This window comes from Chiloscyllium punctatum, chromosome 17 (assembly GCF_047496795.1).
Source record: "Chiloscyllium punctatum isolate Juve2018m chromosome 17, sChiPun1.3, whole genome shotgun sequence".
Classification (NCBI taxonomy): Eukaryota; Metazoa; Chordata; class Chondrichthyes; order Orectolobiformes; family Hemiscylliidae; genus Chiloscyllium; species Chiloscyllium punctatum.
Window position 1 is genome coordinate 75,129,228 of NC_092755.1, and position 24,453 is coordinate 75,153,680.

The 24,453-nt window shown below is 40.6% G+C and overlaps 1 protein-coding gene across 12 annotated transcripts in view; it reads left to right on the forward strand.

Annotated features, from left to right (window-relative positions):
* The window catches only part of cux2b (cut-like homeobox 2b), a 329,671-nt gene that overhangs the window by 18,666 nt on the left and 286,552 nt on the right, over window positions 1–24,453 (forward strand). The window contains exon 1 of one of the 12 annotated variants that reach the window (XM_072587524.1): window positions 21,024–21,042. The exons of the other annotated variants lie outside the window; for them this stretch is intronic. Coding sequence (XP_072443625.1) covers window positions 21,040–21,042 — 3 coding nt within the window. The 5' untranslated portion in view covers window positions 21,024–21,039. Of the gene's footprint in view, window positions 1–21,023; window positions 21,043–24,453 lie in introns of those variants that run through there. 12 annotated transcript variants of the gene reach the window in all.

The following is a 24,453-nucleotide window of genomic DNA, read 5'->3' on the forward strand; positions in this document are numbered from 1 at the left end:
AGTTGCAAGAACTGAATCAACTTGAAAAAACGACATCCAGAAAGAAACGGCAAGAATTTCAACCACTCGATCACAGCTGAAAATCTAGAGTGATCTCCTCCAAAGGACAGAGTGGAAAGTAGCAGAAAGCCAGATCAACCTAGATGTTGTTGTATGAAAGGCATCACAGAGTTACAGTGGATAGCACAAAATAGATGAGTGTGTTGTAGTCTGACAGTAAACCTCCTGATAGGAGTAGCTACTCATAGTAACAGCATAGTAACAGAAGGTTCACAATGCTATCACAGGGCACTTACTCAGCAATAACATATTCACTCCTGTTCAGTTTGTGTACTGTAAGGGCTGCTTGATTCCAGACCTCATTGCAGCCTTGGTCCAAGCATAGATAAGAGAGCTGAACTTAAGAGGTGAGAGAGTCTGCCCTTCACAACAAGGCAGCCCTTAGCAGAGTATCAAGGAACTCTGGAAGAGTTGAAGTGAATGGGATATGGTGTTGGGGTTTCTCTGTGGATCATTTCACTCTTCACTGTTTGGAATTATATGCAGAACAAAGGAAGCTATCTATCATCGTACCATTTACAAGAAGCACAACAGCAACTTGTCAAGTCTCCCTCAACAATGCCTTCCACATCTGCAATGTCTACCATGTAGTAGATGCTTGGCCACACTCACCTTCAAATTCCCCTTTAAACCACACACCATCCTGGCTTGGGACTACACTCATTCTTCCAATGTCATTAGGTCAAAGTCCTGAATCTCTTGCGGTGTGACTGCAGCAGTTTAATTTGGCAGCTAACCTCCACCTTTCCCAGGGACAGTTGGCAATGGGTAGTTGATAATCTGTGAATGAATGCACCTCTTTCAACTGATTTATTTTTCCAAAACAATAGTCATTAAGCAATCTCAGATTTAATGTGAAGAGCATGTGGGAACGAAGCATTATATGATGACTTATTTTTTGCCATAGAAAGGAACATTACTAAAGTCACAGATAACTGGAGTGTCACATTCTGTGTCATCTTGACTGTCTCTTTGGCGCATCAGCCACCCCATGGCAGGTTCCAGTGCACAAACAGTTTTTGATTATCATTGTAATATTCAGTGTTAGATGTGACATGATTGGAAATGTTGGGAGACACAAGTTGCTCTCGGTGTAACACACCACTTCATTCGTAATAGAAAACCATTTCAGAGAATTAAAATTTCTAAACATTCCCCATTTTTTTGATTCATGTCATCATTTCCAATTGCAATACTTCTTTTTACTTCCTTCACATGGATGTCATGCCCTTGTTGTTCTGCACATTCTTCTGATTTTTTGCCCACTTGGTGTTGTGTCCTTTTTTTCTTCTGGTTTTAAAACTTGAATGTTGGTCTGAAACATTGAATTGTAAGACGTAATGTGATTATTATTCTGCCTGAGAGTTTTATTTGGAGAGAAGGGTCTGGTTAGTTGAATCTGTTGAACTCCCTGCCCAGTGAAGCAGTTGAGGCTACCTCATTGAATGTTTTTAAGACAAAGATAGTCAGATTTTTGAACAGTAAAGGAGTTACAGGTTATGGGGAGTGGGTGGCTAAGTGGATCTGAGTCCACAGAAAGATTAGTCATGATGTTCATGAATGGTGGAGCAGGCCTGACGGACCAGATGGCCTGTATGTGCAACACCATCATTCGGAATGGTGTTCAATTCATACAGTAATGTGGAAATAGCTTCACACACAACATCTGTAAAGGTTGCAATTCTGGATTGACAAGCCCAGCCTGATGATGTCATTGCAATTTTTGCAATCACCAAAATATTTTGCCATGACATTTATTAGTATTCATCTGGTACTTTTGAGTCAATGTTTCAAATTATGCAATCATTGTTCAAGGAAGGCTAAACAGGCGACGCCTTTATTTATTAGAGTTTTTAATAGTGAAGGGTGACCTTACTGAAAGATACAAGGTATAAGGTTCTGAGGGGACTCTGCAGGGTAGATTTTGAGAAGGTTTTCCACAAGTGGGGAAGTATCAAACTGGGGGACATAGTTACACAATAAGAGGACACTCAGTTAAAACTGAAATGTGAAGGAATTTCTTCTCCTAGAGAGTTGTGAACATCTGGAATTCTCTACCCCAGAGAGTTGTGAAGGCCGGATTGATACTTTTTTGAAAATCTCTAGTACTAAGTAAATTGTGAAGGAATGACACTTCTCAAATATAAATTTAAATTTTCTGGGCTAAAGAGTTGTTTGTTAGTCATCGTGGTTGACCACACTTGTAAAAATTCACTTGCACTTAAATACATCAGCATAGGCATTTTCTATTGTGTTTTGTGGTTCAATATGATCATGTAATGCTCTAAAAGTTATAAAATGCTGTGGTTAGAGTCATGGAGTCATACAGTCATACAGCATGGAAACAGACACATCGGTCCAATCAGTCCATGCCATTGTTCCCTAATCTTTCCAGTCTTGCCTTTCTGTCGAACAAGGAATGTAATGATTCTGAACTCTGGTTATCACACTTCTGAAAGCCTCCCACTTGTCAGTTGTTCCCTTTACCTATGAACAGTCTACTCCAACAACTTTTGAAAGGTCCTGTCTAACGGTAAGACTCTTGTTTTAGTGTAGCCTGGGCAGGAGCAGGGTAAATTGACTACAGATACAGGAGCAGAATAAGGCCATTCAGCCCATTGAATCTGTTCCACCATTCACTAAGACAGATTCTGGATTTCTGCATACATCATTTTATGTGTGGAATTTGAAAGGTCTATGTTTTATTTCTAAATAATGAAGAATGCTGTTAATCTTACTGCTAAGCTCAACTTAAAATCTAGGTTAAACTTCAAGAGGTTATTGAGAGGGCTTTGTCAAAGTCATGCTTTACTGTCTGGTGGGTAAGCCAAGGGGACCAAGCCTCTTCTTAAACCAAGTCTGAACAACACCAACAAAATTTGTAGCTAAATAAAGCTAATTAGATTCATGATGAATTGTGATCCCATTATAAAATTGTTTATTGCCCGTAAATTTAGTGAAGTCCTCCCATCCCCAGAGGACCATAGAGAGGTCTTAGACTCATTACAGATGACTAGTTGTGGTTTAACCTGAGGGTCACTACACCTCAGGTGAGAGGAGAGGTTTGAGAAGGAGAATCTTCCACGGTAATCTCAGCCAGTTCAGGAATTGTACCCACACTGGCATCCCTCTGCATCAGCTACCCAGCCAACTGAGCTACTTTACCCCTATAATCCCCCACCTCACCTCAAAAACTCTTTTTGCCTTTGGGAACAGAGAAGAACTGTTTGCCTTTTGAGCGGTAACAAATTTACAATCAATGAGTGATCACTCTGCCAACTCTCAAATTGAATCCAAGTGTGAATAAAGCCTTTTCTGACTCTTCATACCTACTATTGCAGAGTTCTATCACACTGAAGATGATATTCTTTCCGGAGTTCCCTCCATGGAAGACTACTGACCCTCTCCCAGCTCTTCGTCCATCACTGCCCTTCATTGCTGGCTCCAGTTGTATGGAGCATGCAGGGATAGCAGCACACTCTGTGTGGACTACACTGTAAAATTGACCCCTAGGTTGATTCATATTTCAGAACCTTATCTTCTGCAGGCCTATCGTCTTGTCCATCTGGCCCATCTTTAAGAATGGACTTCACAGTATCTATGCTCAGCCTTCGTCAGCAGGCTATATTGTGGAATCACCAGCCATGGTTGTCAAAGATGGCCCTTGTTCCCCAATAACTATCCGTGTAAGGCAGCCAGCTCTTGATAGTTTAGCACACTCATTCACAAAGTGGAGAACTGTTAGCAAGTTTTGAGAAGATTTAGCTCAGGTTGAAATTCTGGAAGGTTTGCTTGCTGATTTGGAAGGTTCATTTTCCGATGTTTCGTCACCATACTAGGTAACGTCTTCAGTGAGCCTCCAGACGAAGTACTGCTGGTGTTTCCTGCTTTCTATTTATATATTTGTTTTTCCTTGGGTTGGTGATGTCATTTCCTGTGGTGACATCATGTCCTATGGTGATGTTATTTCCTGTTCATTTTCTCAGGAGGTGGTAAATGAGGTCCAAGTCAATGTGTTTGTTGATAGAATTCTGGTTAGACCCCATTTACCAGCCCCTGAGAGAAAGAACAGGAAATGATATCGCCATAGGACATGATGCCGCCACAGAAAATGGCATCACCAACCCAAGGAAAAACAAACATATAAATAGAAATCAGGAAACACCAGCAGTGCTTCATTCGGAAGCTCACTGAAGATGTTACCTAGTGTGGTGATGAAACGTCTGAAAATGGTGAACCTTCCAGCTCAGGGAGCAAACCTACATCCAATGGAGAATTGTGTCAAGGAGGGCCCTGAAATCCCTCTACATGGACCTTTGACGTAGGAACCTGAATTTGATGAACATAGCCCAAGCCAGAAGAGGCAGATACAGGAGAATGTTTGTGTTCTGTGATTAACAATATCTTCTCTTGTCACATCACTCATAAAAGACAGCAGTGCGTACAAGAATATGTTGGTGAATGCTCCCTGTTTAAAGTGAGCGAAAATCGGCTGTACCCTTGTGCAGCGTGAGGTCTCCGATTATCTTTGTGAATTGGAGCCTGCAGGTGAGATTGTAGGATCACCTGTGATTACCCTGAGCTTCGAAGTGGTGACATTGATGAAGCTGCAATGACCAATGACGGGAAAGATTATTTGGAAGCAGGAGTTGTACCCCCCCAGCCGACCCATGTTGGAAACGGTATGGTTTCACCTGCAGAAGACGTTGATTACAGGTGAACCTGAATTGTGTAAGTGTCTCATTGATATAATTTCCATTTGAAGGGTATTGTATTGCTACAAATAGAGCCCATGATCAGACTGAACACTATCACTGCATGCTGCGGCTGTGGTCACAACCATATTCCATTTCCCATGATTTACACAAGTTTGCAAGACAGTGCAGGTTGCCCTTGGCTCAGTCTCCCACAAATAACCACCTCCATGTTCCTTTCTTCCAGACCCCAACAGCACTGAACTTCCACATGGTCCCACAGACCACCTTGAATTATAGCTTCATCTCAACATTACCGTATGAGCCCCAGCTCTACAGTTTAGTCATGCTAAGCCTTATGTTGCATTATTCCCCTCCACAGCCAGGGTGGTTGTGACAATCAGTGACTTTCCTGTCTTCCAAGCCATTATCTTCACTTGCACCCCTCTTACATGTTGTCAATTATTGCCCCTTCTGCATCCCAGTACTCTGCCTCCAATGCCCACAATTGACCTGGCCAGCTTCACTACTACAGCAGTAGCCCCTTAAAAGCCCCCCTGGATAGTCAGTGAGCTGACCCCCTGACTGACTTGGACGAACACGACAGCCCTGATCGCTGAGTGAGCAGACCCCTTACTGATCTCTGTGACTGACTTCGCTGTAATTCAGAGACCGCCTGCATTGTAGTTGCTGGATTGATTACGGACCACTCCCCAAACTGTAAGGATGCACACCCTCTACCTCAAACGGCTGTGTGGCTGTTTCCAAGCCTAGGCTGATATTGAGCACAGCCCTTGACTGATTTTGTCTAGAACCCTTGGACGATCTGACTGAAGACTCCTCCCCTTTGGCTGTGAGATATGGCCATTTGGTTGAAGCACATGAGTGGATGCTAAGAGAGTAAAAGAAGAACACTGATACGTGGCTTGGTCCAGTCCATGAACTGGGTGCTCTAAGTATCCTGACAGGAACAGTCCAGTGATAGGTTCCAGTGCACTCTAAAGGGCAGCATTGAAGTGCATTGGCAATGTGCCATGGGAGTGTGGTGAGGCTCAGGAATGCATGTCTCTGGTTGAGAGGTGCAGGTATTGTCTAAGATGGAATCTGGATGAGCAAGCCATAGGCTGATATTGCCAGGTACCTGCTGTGACTTTCATGTTGGCTATTGTTGTCGTCTAATTTCTATCTAGTGTGTAGGAGAGTTGGAAATTGCATATCCATGAGGCAAGATTATGCTAATGGATGCAAATGAATGCAGATGGGTCTCTTGCTGCACACTGGTGAGATTCTATCCTTGACATTCAAAAGTTGGTTGGAGATTCGGACTTTTTCTAATGCCAAGAATCTCATTTCTACCAATCTCATCCTTTTTCCCAACCAATCTGCCAACCCACAATCTTCAGGGGCTGGGAACCTTTTGTTCCATTTGTCAAATGTCATAAAAATTCCATATGGTACGGTCATGCCTTTTCGGGAGGAAAATCTGTTTGTCCTTACCTGGTTGGGTGTGCATGTGACTCCAGAGCCACATGACTCTGACCTACTTGATGGACAGGAAATGTTGGCCTAGTCAGCGATGCCCGCATCCCATGAAGAATTTTTAAATAAATGTAACATTATGAAGGCCACAAAGAGATAACTTCGCGAACTCAAGGCACTGACTGGAATTTCACTACATGACACTGATTAAGTGGCAAAGCTGATAATTGGTATAGATATTAAAATTGTTGCATTGTGCCTGAATCTGTGTTGATGCAGAATAGAGTGAAATCCATGCTGCTGTTGGTAACCTATGGCATAATTTAAAAATTGCATGTGATGAGATATGTTGGGCTATGTTTAAAAAAAAGCATGATGAAGTGGAAATGGAGATCCAGTGTAAAAGGACACTAGGTGGTGAAGCTTGTTTATGTAGATAGTGTGCATAGTATTCATCCTTCATGTAAAAATGCTGTTGGCACCTAAATCAGTAAACAGTGTCATGAATTCAGCATATCCTGGTTATAGTTATGTTGGTTGTTTAATTAGGTGCCCAATGCTGAGTTTCAGCAAAGTGATGATTTTTCATCTTACATATTACTGGCTGGACAACAGATGCAGTTCCGTGTGAGTGTAGTACGATTATTCAGTGCAGCAAACTCTTAATGAGATAGGGAAAGGCTGTGAACAAGGTGGAAAACCAATAAGCTACCACCAATTTTGTGTTTATACAGTTTCTTCTCATGTTTTTAATGCTTAGGCCAACAGTGTAAGGCTTTATTTGAACAATTACAGACGCACCTGTAGTCACTTTTTCCACAACACTTCTTCTCCACTGGAAAGTATTTATCCAGTCACAACCCATTTAGTGTCACAATATTATAAAATTTAGCAACAAATGTAATTGTTGAAGAGTCATTTTCTTTTTAGTTATTCCTGTAGATATTTTCTAATGTACCTGTTTAGAGATGCTATACAATTCCAGAGCAGGTAGCGTTTGAACCCAGGCCTCCCTCCGAGCTCAGAGGTTGGGGTACCTCCGCTGCACCACAAGTGCCTCTACTTATTCCACCATATTTGGCTTAGCCTTTATCACTGAGTTTCTAGCCTGGTATGAGCAGGGATTACATTTACTACCTGACCCTGAATGTTAAGGCTATAATACTCAGACTGTTAGCCTTTTTTTTATCTTGTCTGCAATATCAATTATTCTGCAACAGGTTAAAGACGCTCCTAAAAGGCTGAAATCTGGTTAGGTGGCTGGCTAAATTTCCAAACTTGGATTAACATTCTTGGTTGATTTAGTATAGAGGCTTTCTTGTCAAATAGTCTTGATTAGTGCCTGTGAAGTGTGATTGGACATAGTTGTCTGCCTGTCTGAGTCAAGCAGAAAGAATGTTGGAGAAAGGAGGGGTTGAAAGTATATTCAGTTATAAATAACTATCTGAGCTGCTTTATGTCATTCTTTATGATTCATTTGCTATTTTTAATCAAGAAGCAATATGAGATGCATCCAAATTATCAGCTTCATTTAGAAATATACTTTATTTAGAAATTACAGGCGCAGACCATGCTCACTCTCGCACAAGCAAGTGTTGAGCATATTTAGCCCCTCAAGCCTGCTATACCAATGAAGAGGATCATGGCTGATTTGGTTCACCCTTCTTGAGAGGAAGTGATTGCACAAAGCAGCGAGTCTGCACCTACTGGTTTGGATCAAAACAGTGAGACTGAGATCATTACATTGCAATACTTCCAAAGTCTATTCTGACTGACTGGAGTGCATAATTTGTAACCACAGAAATGCGCAGTTGATGGCTAATTCTTATTGATGGTGGTGTCATTCTGATTTGCAGCTGAAAGCATCAATATGGCACCAACGTAGAGGTTTCACTACAGCAGTTAGTCAGGCCTTGAAGAACATCATTAACATGAAAGTTTAGAGCGGGAAGTTGTTGCAATCATAGAATCCCCATAGAGTGGTAACAGGCCATTCAGCCCATCGAGCCCACACCAACCCTCCAAAGAGCATCCCACCCAGGCCAACCCTTCTGTCTTATCCCTGAAAACATAAGACCATAAGACATAGGAGTGGAAGTAAGGCCATTCGGCCCATCGAGTCCACTCCGCCATTCAATCATGGCTGATGCGCATTTCAGCTCCACTTACCAGCGTTCTCCCTGTAGCCCTTAATTCCTCTAGACAACAAGAATCTTATCAATCTCGGCCTTGAAGACATTTAGCGTCCCGGCTTCCACTGCACTCCGTGGCAATGAATTCCACAGGCCCACCACTCTCTGGCTGAAGAAATGTCTCCGCATTTCTGTTCTGAAATGACCCCCTCTAATTCTAAGGCTGTGTCCACGGGTCCTAGTCTCCTCGTCTAACGGAAACAATTTCCTAGCATCCACCTTTTCCAAGCCATGCATTACCTATGGCTAATTCACTTAGCCTACTCATCCCTGGACACTATGGGCAATTTAGCGTGGCCACTCCCCCTGAACTGTACATCTTTAGACTGTGGGAGAGAACTGGAGAAAACTCACGCAGACACAGGAAGAATGTGCAAACTCCACACAGACAGCTGCTCAAGGCTGGAACCCGAACCCAAGCCTCTAGTGCTCTGAGGCAGCAGTACAACCACTGAGCTACTGTGCCACCCTACATGGTTGGAAACAGTTTTGACATTGTGATTAGAACAAAAAATATTGATGCACAAGATATGACTTGAAACATGATAAATGATAAACGTGCTGAAGAGATTTGGCTAATTCAGATTGTTTTATACATTTTGCAAGGTTTGGGACCATTAGATAACTGTAGGCTGTTTATATTACTGAGGATAGGTATAGAAAGAAAGAACCTTTTCCTTGCCAAGATCACCAATCACAGTGGATCCCATTGTTTGACACCCTAAACTGCTTCTGTTCTAAACTATAGTCCCAGTTTTTAAGTGTAACTAGTTCATTGCTCATGGGATTCTGCATTGTTACATTCATGATGAAGGAGTGCACTGTCACTATAGTCTGACTACTCCATGAGGCATAGCATCACATAAACATACTTCTTCCAGACACCAAATGCACCAATGAAATGTTTTATCCAAATCACGTTTTAAACAGCAATTTTAAACTGGTTTCTTAAGCATAATTATTGGTTTGCTTTCAAAGCAAAACCTATTCAGTAAAGATGCAGTAATTGATTGACATACACAGTCATAAAAAAAGTACAAATGCTTATCCCTCTAAATATCTTCAAAACACGTACACACTCATATATTTCATCAAAAAGAACAAAAAGCAGATTTATCTGGAGAAGTTGGCTTTCTGAAAAAAAATCTGTCTTTTTCCCTTCGATAATAACCAATTGACCAAAGGTCTGGAATGTTCTGGAGCCTGTTGCTCTGATGTTCTGATGTGAAGGCATTAATTGTGCTGCATGGTGGCTCGGTGCCTCGGTGGTTAGCACTGTTGCCTCACAGTGCTAGGAACCCTGGTTCCATTCCAGTTTCAGGTGAATGTCTGTGTTGGTTTCCTCTGTGTGCTCCAGTTTCCTCCCATAGTCCAAAGATGTGCAGGCTATGTGGGTTAGCCATGGGCAATGCAGGGTTATGAGGGTAGGGTTATGGGTATGGAATCAATACGCTGAATGGCCTGCTTCCACACTGTACGGATTCTATAACCACACACAGTTGCCTGTGCATTTTTGAACAGCTTCCTCAAGAAATACAATCCTGGGATGTTTCTTCAATTGCTCTCAAAAGAACAAACATGTTTTGTCCAGAACTCAGTAAGAAGATTTTCTTTTCGACAATAAGAGAGAGAGAGAGAGAGAGGACCAGCTGGGCAGCTTGTTCTTGGCAAGCTTTCTTCTAAGTCCAACTCAACCATATGAGAAGCACCCTCCAATCCAGTCACTATTAAAAGTGGCCCCAGCAAGCAGTTAGCATCAGGCAAGTGGTTTTCAAGAATTGTGTTTAAAAAAGACTCGGAGAATCTTCAATGACTTCTTTTAAAGAAGCATCCAGATATTTCAATTAATATTGAATAAGTCCAATTCGACATTCCTTCAAAACTTAAGTCTTCCAAGTAATATTAAATATAAAGTGTTTTTGTAACACACAATGAGAGGAAGACTTTGGTTACTCATTTGTTTATCTTTGATGTCTTTGTGATGCAATTTTTTGTTTTGTCCATAAATCAATCTCATCGTAATTTTTTCTGTTGTCCATGAATCAATCTCATTGTTTATTCCTGTTAGGTTTGAAGGAGACCACAATGTGCAATGTTGTTCAAGTACCTATTCAAGACGGCTCAGGGAATCCCTGATGGACTCGACCTGTCAGCCTTTCTTGGTTCACCCGGAGATCGTACTGTGTGGTAGTCTGGAATATAAAACTCTTACAGTTTTGTTTAAATTATTACCTTGATTTACCAATGGCATCAATGTTACACTATAACATAGATACCTACAAGCCAGGCTTGAGCTAAGGTTTTAAAACCATTAGCAGAGTAGCTCTCTCAGGCTACTCCCCTTGTTGCTGCAAACAAGTTGTCTTAATACAGAAATTGGTACTGAGATTACAAAAAACACCACATGCCCTCAATCAGATAAGCAGCTATAAAATGGCAAAAGTTTGCAGAGGAAGAGAAACTCATTGACAGGTCCGAGTACCCTTGACTAATTAAGCTACGTGCACATCAAGTCAGGCCCAAATGGCCAATTACTTTGATTAGATAAGCTTCTCTTTTAACAGTACATCATAACGAGAGACTAGCCTAAACTATGTGGAAAAGGTCATGAGGTAGTCTTGCTCAGCTAACATGCCCAGTATCATTGTTTTACAACATGGCTTTTTTAAAAAATCGTCTTAGATTCCCAGAATGCAAATTAAGTTCATAACATTCACGTATCTCGAGCTCCAGGGAACAACACACAAACATTCAATCCATGACAAGCAAGTGTTCACTCAAATCAAACCACAATGAGGTAACCTTTCCACCAGCTTCCATCCTATCTCTCTCTCTCTCTCTCTCTCTCTCTCTCTCTCTCTCATGGATGAGTATCTTCCAACTTGTTCTATTATGTGCATATTCCACTCAGCTTACTAAATTACAAATTCTTTTTCTACTGAGTATGAGTTTTGTTAAGAGTCTTCAATCTAAACCAGAAATTCAGTTCTCCAACCTCCAACTGTAAAACATAGAGCATAGAACATTACAGCGCAGTACAGGCCCTTTGGCCCCCGATGCTGTGCCGACCTGTCATAACGATCTGAAGCCCATCTAACCTACACTATTCCATATACGTCCATATGCTTGTCCAATGACGATTTAAATGCACTTAAAGTTGGCGAATCTACTATCGTTGCAGGCAAAGTATTCCATATCCTTACTACTCTGAGTAAAGAAACTACCTCTGACGTCTGTCCTATGTCTATCACCCCTCAATTTAAAGCTATGCCCCCTCGTGCTTGCTGTCATCATACTTGGAAAAAGGCTCTCCCTGTCCACCCTATCTAACCCTCTGATTATCTTATATATTTCTATTAAGTCACCTCTCAACCTTCTCTCTAACAAAAACAGCCTCAAGTCCCTCAGCCTTTCCTTGTAAGAGCTTCCCTCCATACCAGGCAACATCCTAGTAAATCTCCTCTGCACCCTTTCCAAAGCTTCCACATCTTCTTCTAATGCAGTGACCAGAACTGTACATAGTACTCCAAGTGCAGCCGCACCAGAGTTTTGTACAGCTGCAGCATAACCTCATGGTTCCGGAACTCGATCCCTCTATCAATAAAAGCTAAAACACTGTATGCCTTCTTAACAACCCTGTCAACCTGGGTAGCAACTTTCAAGGATCTGTGTACCTGGACACCGAGATCTCTCTGCTCATCTACACTACCAAGAATCTTACCATTAGCCCAGTACTTTGCATTCCGGTTACTCCGACCAAAGTGAATCACCTCACACTAAAACATGCTCAGCTTCCAGCCCTTGGGATCAAAAGGAAGTACTGCCATGTATTCCACAAGTGAACAAATGTTTTTCACCTTGTTTACACCATTCCATTGACATTAAGAACAGATATCCTTAATTCTTTTGAACAAATCCTTCTCTCACCTTACTCCTATGCCCTCTAGTTTCGGACTCCTCTGCCCTGGGAAAACGATCTTGGCTCTTCACCCTATTTATGCCTCTTATGATTTTATAAACTTCTGGAAGGTCATCTTTCAGCCTCCAACATTCTAGGGACGATAGCCGCAGCTTATTTAGCCTCTCCCTACAACTTAAACTCTCCAATCTTGGTAATACGCTTGTAAATCTTTTCTGAACCTTTTCAAGTTTAACAACGTCTTTCCTTTAGCAAGGAGACTAGAATTGAACAGAGTATTCCAAAGTGGCCTAACCAGTGTTCTGTACAGCCACAACATGACATCCCAACTCCTACACTCAGTGCACTGACCAATAAAGGCAAGCACACCAGATGCCTTCTTCACCACCTTGTCTACCTGCAACTCCACTTTCAAAGTTATAGGACAGAGAGTATGGAAAGGATCAGGAATTGAACTTTAGACACATCAGTTAAGGGAACAACTATGGGAAAAGGGGCAATCAGTGCAGGACTGAGTGTGTTGTACTTAAATGTGTGAGGTATATGAAACTGTAAATGAGCTTGTAGCACAGATTAAAATTGGTGGGTACGATGTTGTGGGTATCACAAACGTGGCTGCAAGGCGATCAGGGCTGGGATTGAAATATCGAAGGAGACGGGTCCTATTGAAAGGATAGGCAGAGGGGGGTGGGTTGCCTTGTTAGTGTGAAAGGAAATGAAATTGATAGCAAGAAATGATCATAGAGTCGGAAGTTGTCAGATCTATGTGGGTAGAGTTGCAGAACGACAAGCGAAAAAAAGACCCTGATGGGTGTTATATAAATCAGGAGGTAGAAAAGGAATGAAAGAAAGGCACTATTACAATAATCTTGGGGACTTTAATATACAGGTGAACTAGGAAAATGGGATTGTAAGGAAATTGTGGAATGTCTGTGAGATGGTGTTTTGGAGCAACTAATGATACAACCCAGTAAGGGCTTTAGTGATGTGTAATGAGACATCCTTGATTAAGGAACTTAAGGAACCTCTAGGGGGCAGTGACAATAATGTGATAGAATTCATCTCGCAGTTTGAGAGGGAGAAGATTGAATCAGATGTAACAGTATTACAGTTGTATAAAGATAACTACAAAGGAAGGATTTGGCCAGAGTTAATTGGAATGGATGCCTAGCAGGAAAGACGATGGAGCAGCAATGGCAGGAATTTCTGGGGCTCATTGAGGAGGTGCAGCAGAAATTCATCCCAAGGAAAAAGAAGCATATTAAGGGAAAAAATGAGGAAATCATAGTTGACAAGGGAAGGCAGGGATTGTATAAAAGCAAAAGAAAAAGTATATAACGTGGTGAAGATTAATGGGAAGCCTTGAAAGACCAACAGAGGACAGCTAAAAAAGCAATAAGAGTGGAGAAGATGAAAATATGAAGGTAAGCAAGCTAGTAATAAAAAAACTTTTTTTTAGATATTGAAAAGGTAAGAGAGTGGAAAGAATTGACGCAGGACCAATGGAAAATAAGTTTGGAGAAGTAGTACAGGAAACAAAGAAATGGTGGAGGAACTGAGTAGGTAATTTGCATAGGCTTTCACAGTGGAAGACACCACTAGCATATCAGAACTTGAAGAGAGTCAGGGGACAGAGTTGAGGATGCTGGGGAAGCTGATAAGTCTGAAGGTGGATGAATCACCCAGACTGAATTGACTACATCCCGGAGGTCTGAAGGAGAAGGCTGAGGAGATTGTAACGATATTGGTGGTGATCTTTCAGGCATCACTGGAATCAGAGGGGGCCCCAGATGACTGAAAAATGGCTATTGTAACACGCTTATTTAAGAAGGGAGGGAGGCAGAAGACAGGAAATTATAGACCAGTTAGCCTGACCTCGGTCATTGGTAAGTTTTTTGAATATTATTCAGGATGACATAGAGGAGTACTTGGAAATTCATGGTAAAATAGAACTGAGTTAGTATGGCTTTGTCAAGGGGAGGTCATGCCTAATAGATTTGTTAGAATTCATTGAGGAGGTAACAAGCAAGTTAGACAGAGGAGAGCCTTTGGATGTGATTTATTTGGATTTTCAGAAGCCAATTGAAAAGGTGCCACACAGGAGATAAGAGCCCATGTTATTAGGGGCCAAGTACTTGCATGGATAGAGTGTTTGTTGGGATAAAGGCAACATTTTTAGGATGGCCGCTGGTGCAGGTGTCAGTGTTGGGACCACATCTATTCACATTACACATTAATGATCTGGATAAAGGAACTAAGAGCATCATTGCTAACTTTGCGGGTGACACAGCTAATATTGAGAAAGCTGGGAGGTTGCAGAAGGACTTGGGTAAGAGAGTAGGGTAAGAAGTGTCAGATGGAATACAATGTGGGAAAGTGTGAGGTTATACACTTTGGTAGGAAGAAAAGAGGTGTAAACCATTTTCTAAATGAGGAAAGGCTTTGGAAATCTGAAGCAGAAAGGGAATTTGGAGTCCTAATTCAGCACTCTGTTAAGGTTGACATGCAGGTTCAGTAGGTAGTTAGGAATTCATTTCAAGAGGGTTAGAATACAAGAGCAGAGTTGTATTGCTGAGGCTGTATAATTTGATCAGACCACACCTGGAATATTGTGAGCAGTTTTAGGATTTGTATCTAAGGAACGATGTGTTGGCCTTGGAGAGAATCCAGAGGAGATTTACAAGAATGATCCCAGAAATGAAGGGCTTGTCATATGAGGAATGGTTGAGGATGCTGGGTCTGTACTCAATGGAGTTTAGAAGGATTGGGGAGGAGGTAGAGGAAATCTGTTTGAAACTTGCAGAATATGAAGAGACCTGGATGGAATGGTTGTGGAGAGGATGTTTCCACGAGAAGCAGAGACTAAGACCCAAAGTCACAGCCTCAGAATGAAGGGGTGAGACTGAGTTGAGAAATTTCTTCAGTGTGGTGAATCTGTGGAATTCATTGCTGCAGAAAACTGTAGAGACCAAATCTTTGGAAGTCTTTAAGAGTTGGATAGGTCCTTGATTGGTAAGGGGATCAAGGGATATGTGGAGAAGGCAGGAGAATGGGGTTGAGAAATATATCAGCCATGATTGAATGGTGAAGCAGACTTGATGGGCCCAATGGCTTAATTCTGCTCTTATGTTTTATAGTCTCATGGCCTTTTATTGCTTCATAATTTTCCTTGGCTTTATTTAAAAATTGTTCTTTCTGTCATGTGAGCATTCACAAAATTAAATTTGAAATTTGTGCCCTCTTCAAAATGTTTGCACAAAAATAATTGAGGAGAAAGTGCTCAAAAGTTAAGTAAAATTCAGGCTGACTGATTGAGCAGAATGGGTTTGGAGAAATGGGTTTGTATATTTTATAATAGCTGGGTTACAATATTATGCGACGTGTAGCTCTGCTGCCACTGAGTTTCACTTGAGCTAGTGGTGGCTACTGAACACATTGCTAAACACTTACTGCTTTTCAAGACTGCTGTACGTGACTACAGTTCAATTACTGTCACACATCCTTACTGTACTTACACAATATAGAACTTGCTACTAAACATTATGTCAGAAGTGGCCAGCTCTGAATTTTCAGAGCTAAAAGAGAACCAGTGATTGTAAAAATGTCAAGGAAGACTTTAAAGTCTGCAATTACAAAGTTCTGGGCGATTAAGAATGATTATGAATTTTCCACTCCCTGTGTGAAAAGATAAATAAGATAGAACTGGAATTTGTTTCCGTCTCAATGGCAAAACTATGAAATAGTTACAGCATTAAAAAAACGGAGCATTTAAGAGTTTCCTTCCTGTTATCAGTGCTGAGGAAAGAGTAATACAAGGTATGTTCTATTCTAAACCTCACAGAGAAGCATCAATCCTAGATAAAGATATTTTGAAGACTTTGAAGACATATTTTGAAACACTATTAAAATGTTACTTTTGATCAGAATATGTTCAACATCAAAGATCAGACTGTTAATCAGTGTGTGACAGCACTGACACATATAGACAAATCCTGAGAGTTTGTACAATTGAAAAATGATTTAATCAGAGATAGGATTATTTCCGGCATAAGAGATCTTGCTGTGTGAACACATCTGCTGAGAGATGAGAAACCTATTCTCAGGAAAACTATCAGCATCTGTATAAGCTCTGAGGTTGCCAATCATTAGCTAGAGTGTACTAATGGAGAAACGAGACAAAGTTTTACATTATGCTGAGACACAGTCCAGGCTGAGTGAGAACAACATATGAGAAAAGATAAATATTTATAGAAGGAAGATCAAAGCCAGGAGGCAAGATGTAAATACTGTGGAGCATAACACACAAAAGAGTCCAGCGTGGTGAAAGTGGTTTTTTAGCTGCAAGAACCTGAATGACTTTGTATGCAAGTCTTCGTGAATGTTAATTTTTCTTTTGTTGACCGTGTATATTGGTGACCTGTCACTGCAAATAATAATGGAGACAATTTTCAAAAAAATAAATAAATTAATAGTGGATGTTTCCAGATGCATTTGTACATTGTGTACTAGTTGGTTTACTCTAGTTATGTGACCTTTACCTCTTCTGTGATTTGCTTTCACTTTAATTGGTGGCAGGCATTAAGCATATTGCATGAATCCATCTTATCACAGAAGATATACCGCACAGGCTGACACTGGGAAAAATCCAAACTCTGCTCAGAGTCAGAGCCTTAAGCTAGGAGCAAAAGTGATGATTCCATTGGTAACTTTAATAAAATATCCATAGACAAATTAATAGATAAATATAATTATATTATTGTCAAATCTACAGTGTTCAGATTTTAAAAATTTTCTTTATATATTTATTTGTACTTTAGACATTTTGGTTACCCAAAGAGAGGAATAGTCTGTTGCTAAAGTAGTGCCATTGCCTTACAATGTCACACATTGAAGATTATATATACCTATCACATTGCTGTCTGTTGAAGTCGCCCGCAGCTATTTGCAATTAATTTACAAGAAATCTATAGCTTCATAACAAGTAACACATTGGGGTTGGGGTTGGGGTTGGGGTTGGGGTTGGGGTTGGGGTTGGGGTTGGGGTTGGGGTTGGGGTTGGGAGTGAGTGGAGGGTGTTTCGAGTGGTACAATGTTAATGTCCCGACCTTTGAGCCAGGAGGCCTGGGTTCAAGCCCCACCTATTCTAGAGGTGTGTAATAATATCTCGGAATAGATTGATTAGGAAAATAGGTTAAAAAAAATTAACATGAGAATTAGGGTTAGGGTTAGGATTGTGCAGAGCACAACTTGCTCCTGTTATGCAGTGGTTAACAAGTTGATTAGAAAATGCCTCAAGCTTAAATATACATAGCTGGCTCCTATACCTGTCCAAAATAGGTTACAGGGCAGTTGTATGTATTTCAATTGAAGTAGCTACAGTTATCATGTAGGAAAGACACATGGCTTGTACACTGCAAGGCCCTATAAACAGAATAAGATAAATGACTAGATAATCTTTAAAAACATATGAGGATTCTTGTGGTACAACAGTAGTGTTCCTACCCATGGACAAGAAAGCTCAGGTTCAATTCCTAGGAGCTCCATGGGTGTGTAATAATATCTCTAAATAGGTTGATTAGAAAATATACATAAATGTGGGGGTCGGGGGGGTTCTTGTGGTAAAATGATAGTGTTCCCACCTCTAAGCCAGGAGGCCTGGGTTCGAGTCCCACCTGCTCCTGACATAATAAAATCCCTGAACAAGTTGATTAAAAATACCTACAAATGTGAGTAATGTACAGATTCTGAAGTTAATGCTGCACATATAACTTGAGTAGAATGTGGCAGTGCCTAATGTTCTGTAAGAACTCCTTACTGTGACAACAGCATTGTCAATTTCCACCTTTTGTGGGAAGGTACAAGGTTTGTGAGTCCATGGTAAACATTCAAGTTGTAAAGTAAGAAATAGCTTTGCTAGTGGTCACCAGTGTAAATTATTTGATAATTGACAATATTTTACACAATAGTGAATGTTAGCTGAATGTTCATAATTAGTTTTGATCTGTTTGGGAGTTGAATTTAAATGGTATTTATTGTAATGGGTTCCTTGGACATAAATGTTCATGTGAAAATGCTTTATTATATTTTAATAAGAGGTGCTGTTTAATTTAATTATTGGACAGAAAGAAGCAAGTTCTGTATTGTGTAAGTACAATAGGGATGTGTGACAGTAATTGAACTGTAGCCACGTTTCCAGTCTTGGTGTGTACGCCACGTACAGCAGTCTTGAAAAGCAGTAAGTTGTGATGCACATACTCAGCTTGCATATTAGCCTGAGCTTTTAGTTTGATTTGAAACTCAACCGCATTTTGTGAGGAATTGTTTTATCAAAGTAGCATCTGAACATGTTACCGTGAAGAGTACTACTGCAGAGATGAAATTCACTTGTGGGATGTGGGTGTCACTGGCTGGGCCAGCATTTCTTGCCCATCCCTAGTTGCCCTTGAGCAGGTGGTTCTGTGTTGCCTTCTTGAACTTCTGCAGTCCACCTGTTTAGGTTGACCCACAATGCCACTGGGGAGGGAGTTTCAGAATGTTGACCCAGTGACAATGAAGGAATGGTGAAATATTTCCAAGTCAGAATGGTGAGTGGCTTGAAGGGGAATTGGCAGGTGTTGGTGTTTCTATGTATCTGCCCCCCTGTCTTTCTAGGTGGAAGTGGTCGTGGGTTTGGAAGAGGTTGTGTAAGGAGCCTTGATGAATTTCGGCAGTGCATCTTGTAGATGGTGCACATTGCTGTTACAGACTGTTTGTGATGGAGGGAGTCATTGTTTATGGATATGGTGGTAATCAAATGGACTGTCTTGTCTTGGATGGTGTCAAGCTTCTTTAGTGTTGTTGGAGTTACGTTCTTCCGGGAATGTGAACATTATATTCCTGACTTGTGCCGTGTAGGTGGCGGACAGGTTTTGAGGAGTCAGGAGGTGAGTTATTCACTGCAGGATTCTTAGACTCTGACCTACTGTTTTACCCAGTGTATTTATATAGCTAATCCTGACCTGCTTCTGATTAGTGGTAACCCCCAGGATATTGATAGTGGGGGAATGAGAGATGTTGATACCACTGAATGTTAAGGAGCAATATTTAGATTCATCCTTGTTGGAAATGGTAGTTGCCTGGCATTGTGTGACAAGAACACCACTTGGAGATTTTGTTGCATTTGGACATGGATTGCTTTGATATTTAAAGAGTCTATGAATATTGCTGAACATTGCTGAATAAGGAGCTTATTGATCTATTTCCCCAGGGTGACGCGGTGGCTCAGTGGTTAGCACTGCTGCCTCAAAGCGCCAGCGACCTGGGTTTGATTCCACCCTTGGGCAACTGTATGTGTGGAGTTTGCGCATTCTACCCATATCTGTGTGGATTTCTTAGGGGTGCTCTGGTTTCCTCCCACAGTCAAAAGATGTGCAAGTGAGGTGAATTTGCCATGCTAAATTGCCCAAAGTGTTCAGGGATGTGTAGGTTAGGTACATTAGTCAGGAAAAATGGAGAGTAATAGGGGAATGGTTCTGGGTGGGATATTCTTCAGAGGGTCAGTGTAGACTTGTTGGGTCGAAGGGCCTGATTCCACACTAGTCATTCTATGAGTATGCAATCATTGGCAAATATCCTCACTTCTGACTGTATGAAGGAGGGAAGTTCATTGGTGAAACAGCTGAAGATGGTTGGGCCTTGGACACTATCCTGAGGAACTCCTACAGAGATATCCTGGAGTTGAGATGACTGATTCCCAACAACCACAGTCAGCTTCAAATGTGCCAGAGAGGACTCCAACCAGTGGGCTTCTGAATCTTATTTTGCTTTTAGCCTACTTGCTTTGTGATGTGGCACCAATCAGGTTACACAATTAAATATTCTAAATGTCACCGGTTGCATTAGATTCAACACTTTTCCTTAACTTTGTGTACAAACTCTGTCCATACCAGATAAATGGGTGTAAATACAGGCTGTATATTAAGGTACCCACTTCTTCCTAACATATTTACCATTATAATTGAGTTCTTGAACATAGGTCAGAGTCAAACAGTGAATGTGGGACTGGAATGATACGAAGACCAAACAGTTCAGGGTAGCCATTCTTCCTTGAAAGACTTCAGAGAATGCTTAAACAATGACACACATTACAATGGAAGCAGATGGAAGAAATAGGAACAAAACTGGTAACTGCTGTGGGGATTATGTGCAGGATGATTCCACTGCTTTTTTTTGTAATGTGGGTATCTTTTCAGAGTCTCTGGTTTGAGCATTTTGAAACTGCAAAGGATTAGATTTAAAGACAGATCTGATCTCTATTTGGTGGCTGTGAATAGGATATGAATAGTTGGTTTGAATCTAAAGTAATGACTGAGCAATCAGTGAAATTGATGGAAGAGCAAGAGAAGTGAAATCATATCTACAACTTGATACAGGAGCTGGTTTAGTCGCTTCAAAGGGAACTGTTATTTGAATCTCCTCATTGTCAGTGTGCCCAGATAGTATTCGCTCACATGTTCAGCAATGATGTCTGCATGCCTGTGTGAACTGGCTTTCTATTCATAAAGTTATCACTGGGTTTGAAAAATTTTTCTAATGAAATTGATACTTTTTCCCACTACTTTGCTACAACTGTCCTGTTGTATACAGATGGGCAGGTTGATCAAAATTGCAGATTTCATCATCTGGACTATTGTGACAGGAGCACTTCAATATAAATATGGTAGGACCTTTTGTATTTGAATCATACTAAATGCTTATTACTCCTTCAAATCCAAATCCATAGCAGTTCTTAATTTGAACCACTTTAGATTAATTAAAACTCGTGATTTGACTCGTGGTTTTTGGAGCTCATCTGTTAACTGTGAAGAATGCCTTTCCATAAGATATTCATTTCTATAATCTCTTGCTGCATTCCCAAAATAAGGCGGTTAATTAATACATCTAAAGTTGCTAGTATGTATACCCAGGGTGTTTTTTTTAAGATTGATGTTGGTGATTAATTTTCCATTCTATAATCCAAATGAACCCATGGTGAAAAATGTTGAATTAGACGAAAATCTGAGTCCATGAAGTATGTTCAACGTATTTTATCCAAATTAACATCAGACTAAACGTTATCATTTTGGTCTAGATACACTGTTGTGTGTTATATGTGTCATTGTTGCATAACATGTTGTGAATGATCTGCGCAGATGTAATTATAAACATGCCTTTAAAGAAAAATGCTTTTAAAGCATTAAATTGGAGAACTCAGTATTTGCTGTTTCTGTACAAGATGCATGTACGTTTGCACTTATAATGTTACTGCATTTGAAAAGTAAACAGTTATAACATGATGCCAAGAGATATTTCTAAATGATTTAATACAGTTGCAATGAGTAAAGTTTTTATAGCTTTTGGTAAACAGCTCTTTGGAAACAAATAGCTTGTATTTGTTTCAACTAAATCAAGTTTAAAAGCTTGGTTTATGAGTTAGGTTTGTTAAATGTACTTCCCTGTAGTATTACTGAAAGGTGCTTCTTTCTGGATAGTGTCTACCCTTTCGATTTCACACTCACTTATTGTTCTGTGGTGTCAATTTTTTTGCTGGCTTCTTCAAAGCAATTTATGAACAAAAACAGATACTGGAAATTCAATTCAAACTGTAGTGCTGCAGTCAGAGATTGTTTTATTAAAGTGTTTACTGTTTGGTATAGTATCTTTCTTGTGTATTTGTGTGTGAGAAGAGAGAGAGAGATCCTGATCGTTGCACACAGCATATTCAGAATGAGTGACAAGATTTTAATTTGTTAAATAAAGTAAAATTCTATAAGGAGGTCAGTAATTTTGTGAATTTTTTGAGATTGCTATGAAAACACTTCATTACGTTGCCTCAGAAATGACATAGCCTGTGTGAGGTAACACTAGTCACAGGCGTCTTCCATGCACATGTTACAATTCGCAGGTTTATCAGTTTGGTCAAGGTTACAGACTAATTAGTGTTATGACATGTAGTTAGTTGGTGATATGTTTGAGGTAAGTTTGGTAAAAGACAAAAACTAAATTTGAATTATTACCTGTTCTATCATTGTTCTTCTGAGATTTGGATTTAGTTTGCTATGAAGAGAGAGAGTATGTGAGCTGGATCATTTATTCCCTACTCCACTTATTCCCATGCTGCCCTCTAAACAATTCTTATTGCGTGGCGACCTTTCTGCTTATCTCCTCATGACATCACCTCTAAATTAATGAAGTTGCTTAAATATAAACCAGGGGAAAGTGAGGACTGCAGATGCTGGAGATCAGAGCTGAAAATGTGTTTCTGGAAAAGTGCAGCAGGTCAGGCAGCATCCAAGGAGTAGGAGAAACGACGTTTCAAGCATGAGCCCTTCTTCAGGAATAAGGGCTCATGCTTGAAACGTCGATTCTCCTGCTCCTTGGATGCTGCCTGACCTGCTACACTTTTCCAGCAACACATTTTCATCTTAGATTAGATTAGATTACTTACAGTGTGGAAACAGGCCCTTCGGCCCAACAAGTCCACACCGCCCCGCCGAAGCGCAACCCACCCATACCCCTACATCTACCCCTTACCTAACACTACGGGCAATTTAGCACGGCCAATTCACCTGACCTGCACATCTTTGGACTATGGGAGGAAACAGGACCACCCGGAGGAAACCCACGCAGACACGGGGAGAATGTGCAAACTCCACACAGTCAGTCACCTGAGGCGGGAATTGAACCCAGGTCTCTGGCGCTGTGAGGCAGCAGTGCTAACCACTGTGCCAGCTCTAAATATAAACCAGATCAGACAACGTGTGTTCATTTACTGGACAGGAGGATTGTTGCAAACTTTGTAATGACAGCCCCTTTAAGATATTTACAGCAATGGAGACAGTACTACTGTATGGAAAAAAATGTTTGCCATTGATCAGTTGGAACAGGAAGCTCAGCATAAGAGGCACAGTGAAGATGTAATATGATAATTGCAGTGGTCTGAACAGGTTTGTTTCTGCCACCAGTTTTAAACATGTGTATTGAAGGTGAGAGTCTTGCTTAAAGAGTTTTACATCTAATTGTTTTACCTCAATGACTTGCATTTATGTGTATTTACGAAAGGAAACCTGTATTCATAATTGTAAAGTACAAAGTTACAATTGCTTTCTGAGGTCAGTTTTGATTTGGATCAATTTTGTTCATTGTGAGATTGTACAAAGACTAAGACCAGACTGTACATGTCATTTACACATATGTTGTATAGTTCACATAGATCACAAATGTACCATCGGTTCTGTAAGTGAAATGCCTTATTTTTATCCCCCAATTCCCTTAAAAGGACTGGGATCTATATTTCTAATATACACACACTCTGATAAACACCGAGTAGATCACTTGCAACTGCTTGCTGACCTGAATAATGATGTAGTTCCACACCATCTTTCAGTGATGATTTTGGCGCAGATTCATTGACTGAATGAATGGTTTTAAATAGGAAAGCACAACTTGATAAAGGATATCCCACCAGAGGGACCAATGAAGAATTGATCTGTTATTTTTGTTCTTACCTTTTGGGAACTGGTGATGGTACGGTACGTGCAAATTACATATTAAACATTTAAATTGATGACTTGCCTTTTAAATAGAGTCAGAACTATATTTTTTGAAGGCAGCATTACAAATGGGGTATTTTAAATTTTGAAAAAAATGGTGCCAAGTTTGTATTAGGAGCTTCATATCTCAAGTAAATATTTGGAACTTGGGTTTTCAGACAACTGTTTATACAGAGCAGCTGCTGTATTTTCTACTTTGTCTCTGGGAGAAGATGATTATGGAGAAGCAAATTATAGAGAACAATGGATGATCTAACTAGTTCATTCCACAAATGGCAGCTAATTAGTATCTTTGTTTAATTATCCCCCTTGCCATCAGAGGAAGGTGGGTAAAGGCTGGTCAAAGAGGTACAAAAGGAGTCTTTTTCCACCGCTAAGTCTCTGGTAATGAATGGTATCTGATGACATTAGTTTGTTGTGGCTTGCTGACATTTGTTAGTTGGAACCTTACATGGTAGTCTGTGCAGTACCCCTGGGCAATTGTGCCTCTGCAAAAGCAAGGTAATGTGAAGTCTCTTTAATTAAAGGAGAGATATGCA